Raw genomic sequence first — 20,361 nt, 5'->3', positions numbered from 1 at the left:
AACGATTAAAAATTTTTTTTAAATGTTTATTTATTTTTGAGGGAGAGAGAGTGAGAGAGTGTAAGCTGGGTAGGGGCAGAGAGAGATGGAGACACAGAATCTGAAGCAGGCTCCAAGTTCTGAGCTGTCAGCACAGAGCCCAGTGTGGGGCTTCAACTCACAAACTGACATTGTGACATGAGCTGAAGTTGGGTGCTCAACTGACTGAGCCACCCAGGTGCCCCAGTAGGAAAGGAGTTTTAAAGTTATTTATTCATGTTAAATTGTATTAAAATATACGTAACATGAAGTTAACTATTTAAGTGTAGTTAAACCATTTAACTATTCTTAAGTGTAGTTTTCAGTGGCATTAAGTACATTCATGATGTTGCAATCATCACCAGCATTAGCCCATAGAACTTTTGTCAAACCTTCAAACTGAGACTCTCTACTCATTAAACATAGCTTCCCATTTCCCCATTACCCAGCCCCTGGCAGCCACCTTTCTTCTTTCTGTCTCTATCAGTTTGACTACTCGTAACTACCTCTTATGAGTGGAATCATGCAGTATTTGTCTGTTTGTGTCTGGCATATTTCACTTAGCATAGTATTCAAGGTTCATATACATTGTAGCATGTGTCAGAATTTTTTTTATTTATTTTTTATTTTTTATGTTTTTATTTTTTAATTTTCATCCAAGTTAGCATATAGTGCAACAGTGATTTCAGGAGAAGATTCCAGTGATTCATCCCCTATGTATAACAGCCAGTGTTCATCCCAACAAGTGTCTTTCATAATGCTCCTTACCCATTTAGCCCATTCCCCCTTCCCACAACCCCTCCAGCAACCCTCAGTTTGTTCTATGTATTTAAGAATCTCTTCTGTTTTGTCCCCTTTTGTGTTTTTATATTAGTTTTGCTTCCCTTCCCTTTATGTTCATGTTTTGTATCTTAAACTCTTCATATGAGTGAAGTCTTACGATATTTGTCTTTCTCTGACTAATTTTGATTAGCATCATACCGTCTAGTTCCATCCACATAGTTGTAAATGGCAGAATTTCTTTTACAAGGCTGAATTATAATGTATTCTATGAATGTATCACATTTTGTTTATCCATTCATATCAATGGGCAGACATTTGGGTTACTTCTACCTTTTGGGCTATTATGAAGAATGCTGCTATGAATATGAGTGACAAACTACCTTTTTATGTCCTGTTTTTAGTTCTTCTGGGTATATACTCAAATGAAGTTTCTGGATTATATAGTACATACATGTTTAATTTTTTGAGGAACTCTCATTCTTTCTTCCATAGTGGCTGTTCCATTTTACATTTACACCAGCAGTGCCTAACTATTTCAGTTTCTCCATATCCTCACCAAAACCTTTTTTTCTTCCTTTCTAGTAATGATTTTAATGGATGTGGCACGGTATCTTATTGTGGTTTTGCTTTGCATTGCCCTAATGTTACTGATGTTGTGTGTCTTTTCATGTGCTTATTGGCCATTTGTATATCTTCTTTGGAGAAATGCTTATTCAAGTCCTATGCCCATTTTTAAATTATGTGATTTTTTTGCTTTTGTTGAATTACAGGTGTTCTCTGGATAGTATGGGTATATATTTTAAAACTATTTATTTTGAGAGCGAGATAAAGGGAGAGACAGAGAATGCCTGTGGGCATGGAGTGGGGGAGGGACAGAGAAAGGGAGAGAGAATCCTAAGCAGGCTCTGCACCATCAGCACAGTGCCCAATATGGGCGCTCAAGCTCACGAACCATGAGATCATGGCCTGACCTGAAATTAAGAGTCAGACGCCTAACTAACTGAGCCACCCAGGCGCCCCTGGATAATCTGGATATTAATCAATATGAGATATGTGATTTGTTGATAGTGTGCTTTGATGCATAAAGGTCTTTTATATTGATGGAGTCCAAATTGTCTAATTTTCTTTATGTTGCCTGTGCCTTTGATGTCCTATCCAACGAGTCATTGTCAAATGTAATGAAAATCTTTCCGTTTCTTTTCTTCTGAGTTTTATAATTTTAGTTCTTACATGTCTTTCATCCATTTTGAGTTGACTCTTGTATATGGTTTCAAGGATTTGACTTCATTCTTTTACATGCGGAAATCCATTTTTCCTAGTACCACTTATTGAAAAGATTGTCCTTTCCCCGTTGCAAAGATTGTCAATCCCTCGTTGTTTTGGCACCTTTCAGAAGGTCAAAAATCATTTGATCATATCTTCAAGGGTTTATTTCTAGAGTCTTTTCTGTTGGTTGGTCTGTTTGTCTACTATACTGTTTTGATTACTGTAGCTTTGTTTGGAATCAGGAAGTGTGGACTTTACTTTTTTATTCTTGTAATTTTTTTGTGGGTTTTGTGTCAGGATAATGCTGGTCTCATAAAATGATTTCTCATGTTTTGCGGGAGGTTTAGATGGAAGTGATTGTTTAGAATTATTGTTGTTTGGTTCATAAATCCTTCATATAATTTGTCATTGAAGCTTTCTGGGCCTGGAGTTTTCTTTGTTTGAAGATTTTAACTAAGAATTTACTGTTGTTGTTTTTTTTTTTTTTTTTAACAGAAGTGTAGTTGACAAACCATGTTACATTAGTTTCAGGTGTACAGCATAGTGATTCACTAAGTCTATGTTATGCTGTGCTCACCACAAAGGTATTACAATACAATGATATTACAGTACCATTGACTATGTCCTCTGTGGTATACCTTTTATCCCCGTGACATGAGAATTTAATTCTTTAGTAGATGTAGGACTATGCAATTCATCTATTTCTTGAATGAGCTTTGGTAGTTTATATATTTCTGGAATTGGTATTTTGTATTTTCTCTCTGCTATATTTATGTATTTAGGTCAGTGTGGTATTAAGCTTATCAATTTTGATGATCTTTCTGAAATATCTAACTTTTGATTTTATTGATTTTTCTTAATCTAGTTTTAGTTTCATTTTGAAGTTTGTTCATTAACTTTTCTTCATTTACTTTTAAAATTTGCTTTGAGCGTGACTTTGCTTTTTTTACTTTTTTGTTAAGTTTGAGGTTTATGTCATTGATTTGAGCTTTTTATCTTTTCTAATATAAATATTTACTGGTATATATTTCCCTTTAAGCACCACTTCAGCTGATCCCTCAAATTTTCATATGGTGTATCTGCTGCCTGTTCATTCACTTTTAAAAGTACATCTAATTTCTTTGGTGATTTCTCATGTTTAGCTAAGAATTATTTTTTTTTCTTCAATGTTTTATTTATTTTTGATACAGAGAGAGACAGAGCATGAGAGGGGGAGGGGCAGAGAGAGAAGGAGACACAGAACCAGAAGCAGGCTCCAGGCTCTGAGCTAGCTGTCAGCACAGAGCCTGATGCGGGGCTCGAACCCACGAACGTGGGATCTGACCTGAGCCCAAGCCGGAGGCTTAACCGACTGAGCCACCCAGGCGCCCCAAGAATTATTTTTATATGTGTTCTAACATTCCCAATGTCACTTAAAGTTTTCAGAAATCTTTCATTTTTTATTTATAGCTTAATTTTAGTAAGAGAACATATTTTATATAACTTTAATTCTTTTAAATTTGTTATGATTTCTTTTATGGTCTAGAATATGATCTGCCTTGGTAAATGTCCAAGTGCATTGAAAAGAATCTGTATTCTCCAATGGAGTATTCTGTAAGTGTCAATTAGATCAAGCTTGTTGATAGTAAGTTTTTGGTTTTCTATATTTTTGCTGTGTGTGTGTGTGTGTGTGTGTGTGTGTGTATGTGTGTTTAGTGTTGTCTCCTCATTCTGTTGATAATTAGGAATGTTGAAATCTAAGGGGGCACCTGCGTGGCTCATTTGGTTGAGTGTATGACTTCAGCTCAGGTCGCAATCTCATGGATTGTGGGTTTGGGCCACATATTGGTGTTGCTGCTGTGAGTGCAGAGCCTGCTTTGGATCCACTGCCCCCTTCACTGTATCCCCTCCTCTGCTTTCATTCTCTCTTAAAAATAAATAAAAATATTTAGGGGTTTCTAGGTGGTTCAGTTGGTCAAGCAGACGACATCAGCTCAGGTCATGATCTCACAGTGAAGTTCATGGATTTGAGCCCCCGTGTCTGGCTCTCTGCTGACAGCTCAGAGCCTGGAGCCCACGTCTAGTTCTGTATCTTCCTTTCTGTCTGCCCCTGCTCCTCCCTGACTCATTCATTTTTTCTCTCTCTCTTAAATAAACATTAAAAATAAATAAGTATTTTTAAAAAGCATGTTGAAATCTGATTTTATTTCTTCTTTTAGTTATGGAAGGTATTGCCTCTTTTTTTGTTTGTTGTTTTGATTTTTTTGAAGCAGAATTGTTAGGGTCATAAGCATTTAGAATTGTTATCTTGGTGAATTGACCCTTTTATCAATATATAATGTCACTTTTTATCCCTGTTAATACTCTTCTGAATCTACTTTGTTAGATATTCATCAAAGCAGTAATCTCTTTTTCCTCTTCTCTGAGATTCCATTTATATGTTAGACCTTTTTTTTTGTCTTACAGGTCCCCTTGACTCTGTTCTTTTCCTGTCAATATCATTTCTGTTCTTTACATTAAGTAATTTCTGTGTTTTTAGTTCATGGACTTTTTTATCCTTTTATCTCCAGTGTGATATTGATTCAGTTCAGTGACTCTTTTATGCAAATTACTGTATTTTTCCTAAAATTTTAATTTCTTATTTTATAGTTTCAGTATTTCTACTGAGTATTATCTCTCTCCATTAATTTTAAATGTGTTTGTTTACCTTTTACCTCTATGGAGCACAGTTACAATAGTAGCTTTAAAATCTGCCTCATAATTTCAACATCCAGATTTTACGATTGTTTTTTTTGATGGTATCTTCATTTGAAAATTCTTCATATTTTCCTGGATTTATGTACATTGAGTAATTGATGGGTTGTATCTTGGGCATTTTGAATATTGTATTTTGTAAGACTCTGGGTTCTATTCAAATTTTCTGGAGAAATCTGTTGTTTTTGTTTTGTTTAGGTAGGTGATCAATGGGTTAGAGTCCCATCTTGCTTTCTGTATGAGTGATAGTTACATTGTCAGGACGCTTTTCAGAGCCTTTGGTGTGCTATGTTGGTTTGTTTCATGCGTACACCATTCAGGGGTTAATCTGGAAATTGAGATGTCTTTTCCTTTGTTAATGCTTCTTTGTGTCCATCTTTCACATACAAGACTTAGGCCTTTTCACACACAGAATGTGGGATCTTCTCCAGTGCTTTCCTTTCCAGGCAGGTTTCTCCCACACTCTTTGTCTCCCTTTTTTACTGAGGCTTTGGCAAGACAGTTGAGGTTTCTCTACAGATGAGTTACTACTTTTTATGACCACAGAAATGGAGTTTGTGTAGGAATATTAGCCTGCTATAGTGCTGTAGCTCTGTGGTGGAGGCCCACTGTGGGGAAAAGTTGAGAGAGAAAAAGAATAAAACAAAAGAAAAAATAAAGATTACTCTCAATCCTGTGGCTTGTAGAAATGCCTTTTGTCAATCTTATGGTCAGAAGCACAGGGATTTTCCTCAGTTTTTGCGGACTGAGGTTCTGACTTTGGCTTACATAGGAGAAAAGAAATGGTACTCTCACCCCTGTATTGGTTACTTCTTTTAAGTTTTGAATTTTCTTTCCATAATGACTGTTTTTCCTTACTCTCCAGATTATGCAGACATTTCTTTTTCGGTTTTGGTTTTGATATTGTCCTCCCAGTAAACTCATAATGAGAGAGATTGGCTATAGTGGACTTACTCTGCCTTGGTTGGTACTAAAGGTCCCAAATGAATTATGCCCATCTCAAAATATTTAGTGTTTTGGAAATGTATTTATCACTCTTTGACTCTTTGGTGATTTTTATTTATAAATATTGCTTGTAAAATACTGCTTTTGTGATTATAGTAAGAATAGTTTAAATTGCTTCTGATGCATTTTATACATTTATTATTTATTAGCATTTTATATATTTTTTAACATTTTATGTATTTTGTATTTAGTAATGCCCATTTATTAATGGATACTTTTTAAAACCATAATTAAATACTGAGTCCTTATAAGTGACATTTTTTTTTGTATTCATGCTGTTACTTATTTAGTGCTATATATTTTAAAATAGTTTACATTCACCTATATATGCCCATACTTATATGTTAAACATGAATATAGTAGGCTTATAGGCTTATTGCTGTGTAATAAGTTAATCATAAAAGAATGTTTTGAACTAATTTATAAGCTATTTAAGAGAAATAAGAGAAATATGTTTTTCTTTTTAAATACATGAAGTAAAAATTATTTGCAATGAATTTACTTATTGAATTAGAGTAAACATATTCTTTGAAGGGTTTTTTAATCCCCAAATAGGAATATGAAGAATATTTGGCTTTAGTATAGCACTATTTACAGGTTTTTACTTATTCCAGATTTTCATAGCTGTACACATTAATGTGAAAGTGATGAATTTGAAATCTTGACAAATTAAAAAACAATTTTAGTTAACTCTTACTAAGTGAAATACTTTTTTTTAAATCAAAGGACTAAAAAAATAACTGCAACATAATAATAGAATTATCATAAATAGTATTATCTGTCCTATAATTTATAACTTTAGGAGTAACCTTTCCTAAAAGTTATAACTTTACTAACTGTAATATCTGCTGTATCCAAATGAAATTAAAGGGCTTATATTAGAATCCCAAATGGCCCCCGTGATCTTTGTCTCCTGGCATCCCCATGCTTATGCAGTTCCCTTCCTCCCCGTTGCTCTAGTCTGTGTGATTGGTAAGATACTACAGAAGTGAAGGTTATGTCACTTTTTTTTTTAAAGTTACTTTATTCATCTTTGAGGGGTTGAGAAAGCCATATGTGGAACTGCGCAAAAGAGGAGGGGAGGGGCAGAGAGAGAGAATCTCAAGTAGGCTGCATGAGCCTGCTGTTAGTGCAGACTCCGACTCCGGGCTTGAACCCAAAAACCGTGAGATCATGACCTGAGCCAAGATCAAGAGTCAGACACTCAACCGACTGAGCCACCCAGTGGTATATCACTTCTGAAATTAGTTTATATAAAACATGCAGCCTTTATCTTAATTCTCCCTTTAGTCATTTGGGTCAGTATGGAGATGCTAGCGGTATCATCACAGGCCCAAATTGTGGGGAACTGAACTGTTTTGCCAAGAGCCATGTTGAGTGAGTGAGCTTGAAAGTGGATCTTCTAGTTCGGCTGGATGGAGACCTCTGATCCTTGAGACTCTGAGCAAAAACCACGCAGCTGAGCTGTTCAGAGATTACGAACAATCAGAAACTGTGTGACTATAAATTTTGTTGTTTTAAGCTGCTAAGTTCTGGGGCAATTTGCTGTGCAACAGTAGGTAATTAATATAATTGTGTCTGTTTTATTTGCTCAAGTTCAAAAGAAAATCTTCTCTTTGGTAAATCAGTATTGGCAAAGTGTACATCTTTGTGTTTAGTCTTTCATATGTTTTAATAGATTTGTAATACAGTACATGTGTCCCTCAGGTTTTCTATAGTGTGTTTGGTGAAACGGCACTGTCCCTTTTTACTCATTCTGTTTTCTGTAGTATGTAGGCTATAGTTCAGAAGTGGTTCAAGAGTATCGGGTATTAAATGTACTCATACTTGGACTAAAGACCAGTGTTTTTTGTTTTTTTTTTTTTTACTGTGCTTGTTTTCTTCTTCTTTTGTTATTTGTAATGAATTCCTTTTTAGGAAGTTTTGGTTCAAATAGACATTCAAGAAGCTCTGAAACATATAAATCTTTCATATTAGAATTGGTCCTGATGTTATTATAGATATTCAGTGTATTATAGTTTTGGAAAAAAATAATTTTGAAGAAAAGAACTTAGAGATTCTTTAACTCTGATTTTACAAAGTAATAGATGACGAACTATACCCATCTTCTAGGGTGGTTGGATTTTTAAAACTTTAGTATTTTTAAATGGGATTTAAGATTCAGATGATACTTAAGAAAAACTTGACCTATTAACTTTAATCAAACTTGTAATGAAGCATGTAGTTTTAAGTAACAAGCTCACTTCCTAAAGCCAGTTAGGTAGTATTGAGAACAAGGTTGTTTTTATTTTTAGCCTCCTACATTGCAACATGGTTGTCCAGGCAGTCACTCTTTTGATGTTTTACTGAAGTTCAAAGGAGACTATATATAAATAAGTGCAGTGTGTTTGCTTTAATTGTCTTAATTAGCTCTTCACCTTGAGGATGGAATTTTCTTTTAAATTTACTCTTTTTCTTACGAAATTAAATGTTGAAATGTTAAGTTTTGATGTTAAATGAAATTTTTATTATCATTCTTTTAAGGAGAAAGTAACAGGACCCTTATTATTATGGATTTACATACTGTCTCTTTGAGGATCATCTCATTTAACACTTGTTTTAACATTTTCTTCCAAACCTGTTGTTGATTTCTTCTACACTTTCTACTACTTTACTTTTTAATCTGTGATGCCATTTTAGGAGTATTGGGTTGATTTTAATACTGTTTCATCCTATCTGTTCTGGTAGTTTTCTAGGGCTCCCATAGCAGCGTATCACAAAATGGCCAGCTTCCACAACAGAATTTATTCACTCACCATACTGGGGGCCCGGAAGTCAAGGTGTTGGCCAGGCCATGCAGCCTCCGAAGGCTCTGGGCAAGGATCGTTCCTCACTGCCTCTTGGCTGCTGGTGGCCAGTAGCAGTCCTTCCATGGCCATTTCCGAACTTGTAGCTGCATCTAGTTTTTGCCTTTCTCGATACATGGCTTCTTGTACTTTGTAGCTGTCTATCCAAAAAATTATAATCATGATGTTTACCATCGTGACTCATTTATTTATCTAAATTTTAGTTAGTTTTAGTTAGTTAACATAACAGTGCAATAGCTGTTTTAAGAATTCAGTGATTCATCACATACAACACCCAGAACTCATCACAGGTGCCCTCTTTACTACCTGTCACCCATCTAGTGCCATCTCCCACTCACTGCCCTCTGTCAACCATTGTCATTAAGAGTCTCTTGTGGTTTGTTGCTCTTGTTTCTTCTCCTGTCTTTCATATATTCATTGTTTTCTTAAATTCCACATATAAATGAAATCACATGTATTTGTCTTGCTCTGAGTGACTTACTTCACTTAGCGTAATACATTCTAGCTCCCTCCACGTCACTATAAATGGCAAGATTTCATTCTTTTTGATGGCTGAGTAATATTCCATTTCATATATACCACAGTTTCTTTATCCATTTTTCAGTTGATGGATATCTGGGCTCTCTCTATAGTTTGGCTATTGTCATTGTGACTTATTTTTTAAATGTTAATAGATTACGCCATTGAGAAAATTAACATGAAATAAAAAAGACTTTCTAATGTAAACGTTATTTTGTTCTAGCTCATTCTTATTCTTAATTATACTTAAGTCTCATAAAACACTGATCTATAACATACTCTGTTTATAAAGGGTGTAGTGATTAGTAGTGGGATTATGAGAACAGTAGGCGCTCCATGAATATTTGTTGTAGATTAACTTTGACTTGCTACATTTTTAGGGTATAGTTTTGTCACTGGATATTCTAACCTATAAGTGCTGTATTTGATTTGTAGACTTTTAAGTCTACATCTCAGAATTGCATATCTGAATTGCCTGGACAATTACATATTGATTGAAAAAGCACATGATTTCTATTACATGAAACAAATCAAATATTACTATTTTAAACTCTTATTGTTTTATTTTAATATTGAGTGTCTTATTTTTCTCAAAGGCTAATAAATTCATTAGGGTGTAAATAACTCTTTTAATGGTTAATTTTTATTCTCAGAGTCCACATATTAAGAAATGCTGTATGAAATTCCACTAACAATAGATAAATTATCCTATTCACACAGAGAAAAATCTCTATTACGAAATATTTTTTACCTTACTATTTTTTTTTTACTCCTATTACCATATTAATATTCCTGAAACGATTTTAGGGGCACCTGGGTGGCTAGTCAGTTGAGCATCTAATTCTTGATTTTGGCTCAGGTCATAATCCCAGGGTGGTGGGTTCAAGCCCTCATCTGGCTCTTTGCTAAGCATGGAGTCTGCATGGGAGACTGTGACTCTCTCTCTCTCTCTCTCTCCCTTCCCCTTTCCTCTCATTTCCTCCGCCTCTCCCTCATTTCCTTTCCACCCTCTTGCTTACTCATGCTTACTCTCTTTCTAAAATGAAATAAAATGTTTAAAAAAGATTCTAAAATTTTATTCCATCCTTATACTAGTTGTCAGCTTTAAACGTACATTGGAGTCACCCAAAGAGCTTATAAAAAACAACAATACCTAATGGGGCGCCTGGGAGGCTCAGATGGTTAAGTGATGAACTCTTAGTTTCTGCTCAGGTCACGCTCTCAAGGTTTGTGGGTTTGAGCCCTGCATCGGGCTCGGCACTAACAGTGTGGAGCCTGCTTGGGATTCCCTGTCTCAAAATAAATAAACCTTAAGAAATTAAAAAACAACAATACCTGGACCCTGAGTATTGTTCAGGATGGGATATTGGTGCCCACTGAAAAGATGGATAGGCAGATTTTTGTTGTTATTGTTAATGTTTTTTATTAGTCCTGGTGTGTGACCAGTATTATAACCAATATCTTGGAAGTCTATTTTATTTGTGTATTCTATTGTTTATGAAGACATTTTTGTTTAAAAACAATATGATTGGGGCACCTGGATGGCTCAGTCAGTTGAGCATCTGGCTCTTGATTTTGGCTAAGGTTATGATCCTCATGGTCATCAGATCAAGCCCCATTTTGGGTTTTGCACTTGGCATGGAGCCTCTCTATCTCTCCTTCTGTCCCTTCCCTGCTCACCTGCATGTGTGCCCTCTCTTTGACATTCTGCCATAAGCAGACAAACAAACAAGATAAATGCTCTGGTACTTTAACAAGACAACATTTTACTTTTCTATTTCTGCTTTCAGATCTGACCTGCCCTAATCAGTCAGCTTGCCATTCCTTAATCATTATAAATCTCAGTATATACCATGGGAATAGACTAAATATCAAATATTGAAACATCAATATCAAATATTTAAAGTTTAGCTAAATAATTTCATAACATTACTGAAAAAATTTTTTTTAGTGTTTATTTTTGAGAGACAGAGAGACAGAGCATGAGCAGGGGAAGGGCAGAGAGAGAGGGAGAATCTGAATCAGCTCCAGGCTCTGAGCTGTCAGCACAGAGCCTGATGCAGGGCTCCAACTCATGAACCACAAGATTGCGATCTGAGCCAAAGTTGGCTGCTCAACCAACTGAACCACCCAGGCACCCCCATAACATTACTTTAAACATACTTAAATCATGTAACTGAGTTCCTACATAAAATTTTAAAATCATGAAATTCTTTTTTTGTGTGTTTTGTTTTTAATGTTTATTTCTTTGGGAGAGCATGAGACAGCATGAGTGGGTGAGGGGTAGAGAGGGAGAGGAAGAATCCCATCCCATGCAGGCTCCACACTCAGCACAGAGCCCAACTTGAGGCTTGATCCCATGACCTGAGCCGAAATTAAGAGTCAGACACTTAACCAACTGAGCCACCCAGCCACCCCTAAATCATGGAATTCTCAGTTGAAAGATAAAATAAAAACTGCCTCTAGGTACATTAAGTGGCATTTGTACTTTGATTTATATAATACAAATAAGACTATGAGAGAGAGAGAGAGAGAGCGTTTGTGTGTATGTGTGTAGGAGTGGGTGACTGTATCATTCATCTTCCAACCTGTGACACTTTTGAGAAATACACACACACACCATTTTTTTAAAGTAGGCTCTATGCCCAAGATGGGGCTTAAACTCCCAGCCCTGATATCAAGAGTCACATGCTCTATCCAGTGAGCTAACCAAATAACTCCCCTTCACACACACCATTTAAATAATACTAAAACAAATATACATGTATCTCCATATTGGGTTTTTTTTGCCCATCTTTTATGCTTTAGATATGGGATCATATTAACCTCTCAGCATACACTGATTTTCTCTATTGTTTTCTGACTTGGGAGCTATGCTCTCTTGGTTTCAATACATTGTTCTATTACTCAGTCATTCAGTTTAAACAGTATTGGTCCTCCTAAAGTAAAATGCTTTGGATTAGTACAAAAAGGCAACTGTAGCAATAAGTAAACTTTCTAGCTTTACAGAACCATTTGCTAATGCATTGTTTAATTCTTTTTCTTTTTCTTTGCCCTTTATTCTTAGTGAAGCTATGGTCTACCAACCTAGACAACTCAGTGGCAAGCATTGAGGCGAAGGCTAACGTGTGCTGTGTTAAATTCAGCCCCTCTTCTAGATACCATTTGGCTTTTGGCTGTGCAGGTAAGAAAGCAAAGCAGTTTTGTCTTCTTTTGATGTTGGTTGAGTATTGCAGCTAGAATAAAAGACCATATTTTAAAACGAATAACTTTCCTTATAGGTTTAAATTTTGTTTTTGTTTAGACTCTAAGTTAGAAGTATGCAATGTGCCATCATTACTTATTTATTGCTGTGCTTTAATTTCAGTATTCTGTCACCCATGTTTAATACATAAAGATGGGTTTGTTGGTTCTTTTAGTCGTTACCCTAAGTCTTTGTATGCCTGAACTGCTGCGTATTCACAAACTTAGCTCATAATGATGTTTAAATGATTAAGCTATAAATAGACACAGTAATCCATTTTTAATTAAAGGAAATCTATTCATTCTTTCAATAATTTTGTGTGTGTAAACACACATACACACACACACACACACACACACGGTGTTATGCAGAAATACCCATATAGGGATAGTGAATAAGATAAAATCTTGCATCATGGAATGCATGTTAACATAGGAAGTATTCAAAAGCATGTTAGCTGTTAATATCATATCATAGCAAAGAATTTTTTGATACCATATTTTTCTTAACTAGGATGACCCGACTGTCTGGCTTTGCCAGCCCTACTTTATACTTCTACTGTCATAATTGATATTAGTGCCTTCTTTCCTTTTCAAAAGTGTTATGGGTTAGAAGATAAATCATCTGATTGCCTTACTCCTTTGTCTTCTGTATTTGTCCCCTCCTCTTAAATATTTACTAAACAGTATAATTGAACTTCTACATTAGGAAATCTCCTTGATTCTTTTTTTTATTGATAATATCAGTTTTTTTAAAAGATGAATTTAGCACCGTATCATGAACACAGAATCACCCTTTAAAAGAAGTAAAGCACAATTGCACAATTAAAACAATTTATTTTTAGTGTTTATTTTTGAAAGAGAGAGAGGCAGAGCACTAGTGGGGGGAAGGACAGAGAGAGAGGGAGAGGGAGAGAGAAGAATCTGAAATAGGCTCAAGGCTCAGAGCTGTTAGCACAGCCTGACGCAGGGCTTAAACTCAGGAACCTTGAGATCAGGACCTAGGCCAAAGTCAGACACTTAGCTGATCGAACCACCCAGGTGCTCCAGATAAAAGCACAGTTTAAATCTTACTTGTTATGATATCTTTTCCTTATTTTCACTTATTTACTCACTTATATACTGACATAATTTCATTGTTAGATTCTAGTAGATTATTGTCTACTAGAATCTAGTAGATTATTGTCTATGTATGTGTAGGTAGAATTCTCTATTAGCATACAGAATTTTCTTTGAACCTACCACTTCCTTGTTAAATCCTTTTTCTATCACTGACTGTGTAAGTTGGTTAACTCATCTCCCCATGTTTCTTATACTTAAATAGAGAGAGTCCTGTCTTATGGGGATCAGGAAAAGAAAATGTTATATGATCTTATAAGATGGTACTCAGTAATGGTTTATTTTCATTTTTAATATTTTATCATCTATTTAATTAAAATAGTTTGAGTTTTAGTGTTATCTTGTATTTTATGTATACATTCACCATTGGCCATCATTTATGAATAGAAGTTGTTATATTTGTACATATTATATATTAACATTTTCAAATTTTTTCCTTCCTAGTAAAAGGAAACCTATCTTATTATTTTATTTTTTTTTAAGTTTATTTATTTAAGTGATCTCTACACCCAATGTGGGGTCAAATTGAGGACCTTGAGAGGAAGGGTTGCATGCTCTTCTCACTGAGCCAGTCAGGCACTCCTAGGGAAACCTACTTTATTTATTTGTTTGTTTTTTAATTTACAACCCAAGTTAGTTAGCATATAGTGCAACAATGATTTCAGGAGTAGATTCTGTAAATGCCCCTTACCTATTTAGCCCATCTCCCCCTTCCAAAACCCCTCCAGCAACCCTGTGTTCTCTATATCTAAGAGTCTCTCATGTTTTGTCCCCTTCTCTGTTTTTATATTACTTTTGCTTCCTTTCCCTCATGTTCATCTATTTTGTATCTTAAATTCCTCATATGAGTGAAGTCATAAGTGTCTTTCTCTGTTAATCTCACTTAGCATAATACCCTTCAGTTCCATACACATAGTTACACATGACAAGATTTCATTCTTTTTGATTGTCGAGTAATACTACACACACACACACACACACACACACACACACACACACACATCTTCTTTATCCATTCATCTGTCGATGGACATTTGAGCTCTTTCCACACTTTGGCTGTTGTGGATAGCACTGCTGTACACATTGGGGTGCATGTGCCTCTTCGAAACAGCACACCTGTATTAGGGAAACCTACTTATAAAAACGCCTTGCTATTTGACAAGCAGTTTGCTCCTTCTGTTTTAAATTTTCATGTAGTTCTTACTTAATTTTTGCATTTACTTTTCCATGTATGCTTTAAGATTTATATTTTTCCAATTCTAGAAAAAGTCTTTTGTGATTCTCTTCTGAATTACATTATAATTACTTGTTAATTTTAGAAACACTGGCATTATTAATATAGTACATCTTCCCACATAGAGGGTATTTTTTTGTTTGTTAGGATTATTTTCTATCTTACAGTGAGATTTTATAGTTTGCTTCACTTAGTTTCAAGGGTTTTTTTTGGTTAATTTTTTTCTGCGTATGTTATTTTTGTTTCTATTTTTAAATAAAACCTTTTTCTGTTCCTTATTTTTGGTACTGTTTCTAAGAGTAGATAAAACCTTTGGATATTTGGGTATTTATATTTTATCTGGGCACCTTATAAATTTTTATTATTAAATCTCGTAGCTTTTAGTAAAGTCTTTGAGCTATGTATTTGTACTTGGTAGCAGCCAAACATGATATTTGTATTTCTTCTTTTCCAATGATTTATTGCATTCTCTTCTCACAAGGCAGTATTACATGATGCTAGTGACAGTTATTTTCTCATCTATTTCATATAGTTGGATGGACTTCAATCCTTTACTTTTTAGGATATCCACTTTTGGAAAGTAGTCTTTATTATATTCAGATAATTCATTTTACTTTTAGGAACAACTTAGTATTTTTTCAAGTGCTTTTTTAGTCATAGCTGATATATTCATATTGTTTAATTTGTTGATATAATGGATTATGTTATTTACATTTTCTGATATTGGATTATTTTGTATTTCTAGAATAAATCTTGCTTGAGCATATTGTGGAATTCTTTTGACAAATTGCTGTAGTTATTACTGGTATTTTTACACATGTAATCATAAATTGGTCTATAATTTGCTTTGTTTTTTCTTAACCATTTTAGTCATCGTTTTATAATTCTTGGTATACAAGTCTTGAACTTATTAAATTTATTCTTGAGTATTTTATTATATGTATTTTATTGATGCTTTTTTCCACATTTTTATTTAAATTCCAGTTAACATACAGTATTTTATTACTTTAAATGTATTGTTAATGGAATTATTTTCTTAATTTTATTTTTGAATTTTATTTGTTGCTAGAGTACAGAAATACAGTTAATTTTTGCATATTGATCTTGCATCCTGTAATTGTACTGCTCTTTTGTATTTTTTTCTTTTAGTTTTATTGTGAAATTTTTGGGATATTTTTATATTTGGGATTCATGCTACCTGTGGATTAAAATAATTTTATTTCTTCCTTTACTATATTAATGTCTTTTTGCTTACTTGCATGAGCTTAAAGCTCATGTACAATGTTAAATTGAAGTGGCAGAAGAGACTTCCTTATTGGGAAAGTATTCAGTCCTTCACAATTAGGTATCCTATTAACTGTGACAATTTTGTAGATATCCTTTATCAGCTTGATTAAGTTTTCTAGTCCTGGTTTGCTAAGAGTGTTTATTATGAATGAGTTTTAGATTTTGTTGAACGTTTTTTCCTCTGTCTGCTGAGATGATGTAGTTTGTGTCCTTTATTGTAATAATATGGAATAGTTGATTATTATTTTTGTTTGGAATGTTAAACCACCCTTCCATTTTTGGGAAAAATATCTCTTACCTGTAGTGTAAAATCCTTTTTATATGTTGTAGCAATGAGTTTGCTATATATATATTTTTGGATATTTGGAACTTTCTTATGATGCTTTGTAGCTTTGATAGGGAAGTACTGTTAGCCTTAATGTGTTGGAAAGTGTTTCTTTCTTTGTTTACTGAATGCGTTTGGAAAGCTTTGGTATTATTTCTTCTTTAAACAGTTGATGAAATTTATCAGTGAAACCATCTGGACTTGGACTTCACGAAAATATTTTAAATTCCTAATTTAATTTCTTCTTACAGGTTCACTCAGATTTTCTCTTTCATCTTGAAGTCATTTTTGGTAGTTGTTGTCCTTCTAGGAATTTGTATGTTCAGTTTTTCTAAATTGTTGTGATTATGGTGTTCATAGCATTCTCTGATAGTCCTTTTAATTTCTGTAGTGTCAGTAGTAATGTCCATTCTTTCATTTCTCATTGGTCATTTGTGTTGTCTCTCTTTTTTATTTTTGGTAGGTCTAGTGTAATATTTGTCAGTTTTTTCAAGGTGTGTGTGTGTGTGTGTGTGTGTGTGTGTGTGTGTGTGTGAGGCCTTACACCAGAATATCATATATTTCCACTGTTCTTTTTTTTCTTTCTATTTTTTCTATTTCCACTGTTCTTAATGTTGTTACCTAAACTTACTTGTTGAAAGGGTTAGAGATCTGTAGGCCAAGCCTCTTATCAGTAGACCAGGAGAGCTATTCTTTTTGTCATCCAATTGAGACCAAGATCTCTTGAGTTCATGAATGTTACGCCATTGTTATAATCAAAGGATCAGAAATCTTTCACTGTAACTGATACAAACCTGGAGACTGAATATTGAAATATTATATCAGAAAGCTTTCAGATGTTTACAATGATGCTTGTTGCAACAGAAATATCCAAAGCAGAATTACCACCAAGTTGCTACCTTTCAGATCTTACATAAGTGCATCCCAGTGCTGGGAACTAATTGACATATGGAAGCACAACTGCAAGAGGACCTGGACAATATAGTTCTAACATTCCATCCTCCACAGGCTTTACAAAGATGGTGGGAATGGATGTCGACATCATCAGCCCTATCCAGCACAATGCAGTTTCACATGAGTGTAAGGACTTAGTTTTTCTGGCTTTGAAATAGGTGTTTAGTATCTGAGCAAGGCATTAATGAATCCAGTAGTCCTTAATGTATTTTTTTACTGATTGAAACATGCTTTTAATCTTAAAAGCTTATATTAACTAGAATGTAATGACTGATGTTGCATCATCTTCATTTAAAATCATAGCATTTCTTAGAATATAGATTTTTTTAAAATGTTTCTCTTTAAATTCTGAAACATCACTTTAGCCGTATCATTTATTTTACCACTGAGAGAAGTATAGAGTCACATTCATGAGATTGCTTAATAAATATCATTTGAGATGAAGAATTTGACATTGGGAGTGGGCTGTGCACTTTTAAACATTGCTTTTGGAGTTTCAAGCTACCCAAGAACTACATTTTTACTCCCCCGTTGCAAGGGTTCTATGGGTCCTACTTGGGTAGTGATGCATCGCGTTAATTTTAAGACTCTTCCCTACCTCCCTTCACTTAGATCTTGTATTTCTATTTGGTATAAGGAATACATTTCTCTCTCTCTTTTACTTTTCATTTTGCTTTTTTTTTTTTTTTACCTTTTATCATGTTACAGAAAGATGTCTAGTTTTTTGAAAATTTTTAATATTTATTTTTGAGAGAAAGAGAGAACGAGTGGGGGAGGGGCAGAGAGAGAAGGAGACACAGAATCTGAAGCAGGCTTCAGGCTCTGAGCTGTCAGCACAGAGCCCAGTGCGGGGCTTGAACCTGTGAACCACAAGATCATGACCTGAACCAAAGTCAGTCACTCAAACGACTAACCCACCCTGGCACCGCTGTTGTTGTTTTTTAGTTGCAGAATATAGCATGAAAAATTTCTTGTGGTATGCTAAATATTCACAAGCATTTCTTTTAAAATACCAAATCCTAAGTCATGGGACCCTTGAAAATAGTAGACTAGGAATTTTAAACTACTTTTTTGTGGTTAATATTGAGAACATGTTTTGAATCTTATTTTGCACTATTTAAAAATATTTTTTAAAGTACTGAGATGATCTGAAGCATGTTTTTACCAGAAGGGAGGATAATACTTATTAAAACATTTTTAATGTTTTTATTTTTGAGAGAGAGACTGAGCATGAGCAGGGGACAGGCAGAGAGAGAGGGGGGAACAGAATCTGAAGTAGGCTCCAGGCTCTGAGCTGTCAGCACTGAGTTCAACACAGAGCTCGAATTCAAGAACTACAAGATCATGACCTGAGCTGAAGCCAGACACAACTCACTGAGCCACCCAGGTGCCCTGAGAGTATAATATTTTTAATGTTTAGGTGAAAGTGTTTGTTGATGGTGTATTACTTGATTACCACATGATATTTTTTTATTGAGTAGAAAAAGATAGGAGAACTATTTTTCACCAATTTATCTTCTCTAAAGCCAGTTTGAGATAGCAGTGCAAGATTAAAATAAATTGAACTTCTAGCAGTCTGTGGTTTTAAGAGAACATCAGAGATGCTTGCATTCTAATCTGAAGGGTCTTGCAGTTTTTTTAAATTATAATTTGCATAACAGATAGGAAGTGTAGATATTCTTAAGACATTCTTTTTCAAGTAATAATAGTCTCACTCCCTCCCAAATTAGTGATATAAATCCATTTACTATAAGTAGTAAGGTTACTGTTCTGATATAGGAGTGGCATTTATGCTAATAACATATTCACTGGGAAGGAATATTGTTCCTGGAACAAACAAATTCTGAAATATGTTATTTAACTGTTATCAATAAACATTTTTAGGTTTGGTTACTGTAAACTCTTCATTACTCTCAATACGCTAAATAGTTCATATTTATAAACACACCATTTGTTTTCCATAATGAAATGCTTTATTTGTTTTCCCTATTGAAGATGAGCACAGAATATAAGGGGGAAATTTACATTAGAGAAAATCCAAGTGGCTAATGAGCATATGAAAATATGTCTAATTTCACTAACAATAGGTAAATGCAAGTAAAAACAATCACATATAATTTCCCACTTACTGTATAGTCCAAAATTAAAAATTACTGCTAGCATACAAACAATAGAATAAGTTCAACCATAAAAAATTGTCCCTTTTAAAATATTTTTCACCTAGAAAAACACCAAATTCATACGGTTCAACCAATAAAAAGATGTTCCTTACGGCATTGCCTATTAAAGAAAAAAATTGAACAATAAGAAAACAATATATGTGATATAGTCATACAACATAGTATTTTACGGCAGTTAAAATATTGTTTTCTCATTTTTGATACTTTATGGTTTTTGTGATTGGAATAATAACTCAGTCTTCAAAAGGAAAAGGTAACCTTTTCTTTATTTTTTGTTTTGTTGTTCTAGATCATTTATTTTTAAATATCTACATATTACTTCCCTTACTCTAAAACTTTCAGTTGTTTCTTATTAAAGAATAAATATAGATCCCTTTGCTTCCGTTCCAAACCCTCTGTGATCGGCTTCAGTATTCCTTATATTTGGCCCATGTTGTTTACTCTGAAAATTTTCACTCAGAAGAATTTTTATAAAGCTGCCTCCATAAAGATTTCTTGATTTTGAGTAAAGCTGTTAGAGGCTATCTTATATAGGCTCCTTCAGTTCTTAAAACTGATGTAGTCAGAGGCACGTGAGTGGCTCTGTCGGGTAAGCATCTGACTTCGGCTCAGGTCATGATCTCGTGGCTCATGAGTTTGAGCCTACTTTGGATTCTGTATCTCCCTCTCTCTGCCTTCCCCTGCTCGTGCTCTGTCTTAGCTCTCTCAAAAATAAATATTTAAAAAATTTTATATCCTCATTCTCAACTTTCGTATGTTACACATAAAGCTTAAGTTCTTTTTCACTGAGCATCATTGCGCTGCCTCTTCAGAGGCGCTACTGTTAATAGTTTTACAGGTGTCTCTCCA

At 34.4% G+C, this 20,361-nt stretch overlaps 1 protein-coding gene across 2 annotated transcripts in view; it reads left to right on the top strand.

The window, feature by feature from the left end:
• Positions 1-20,361, top strand: part of COP1 (COP1 E3 ubiquitin ligase) — a 227,994-nt gene that overhangs the window by 124,763 nt on the left and 82,870 nt on the right. For both annotated transcript variants that reach the window (XM_029935120.1, XM_029935121.1), the window contains one exon: positions 12,238-12,354. In XM_029935120.1, the coding sequence (XP_029790980.1) occupies positions 12,238-12,354 (117 nt within the window). The remainder of the gene's footprint in view (positions 1-12,237; positions 12,355-20,361) is intronic.

This window comes from Suricata suricatta, chromosome 3 (assembly GCF_006229205.1).
Source record: "Suricata suricatta isolate VVHF042 chromosome 3, meerkat_22Aug2017_6uvM2_HiC, whole genome shotgun sequence".
NCBI classification, from domain to species: Eukaryota; Metazoa; Chordata; class Mammalia; order Carnivora; family Herpestidae; genus Suricata; species Suricata suricatta.
This window is presented reverse-complemented; position numbering and strand designations above follow the sequence as displayed.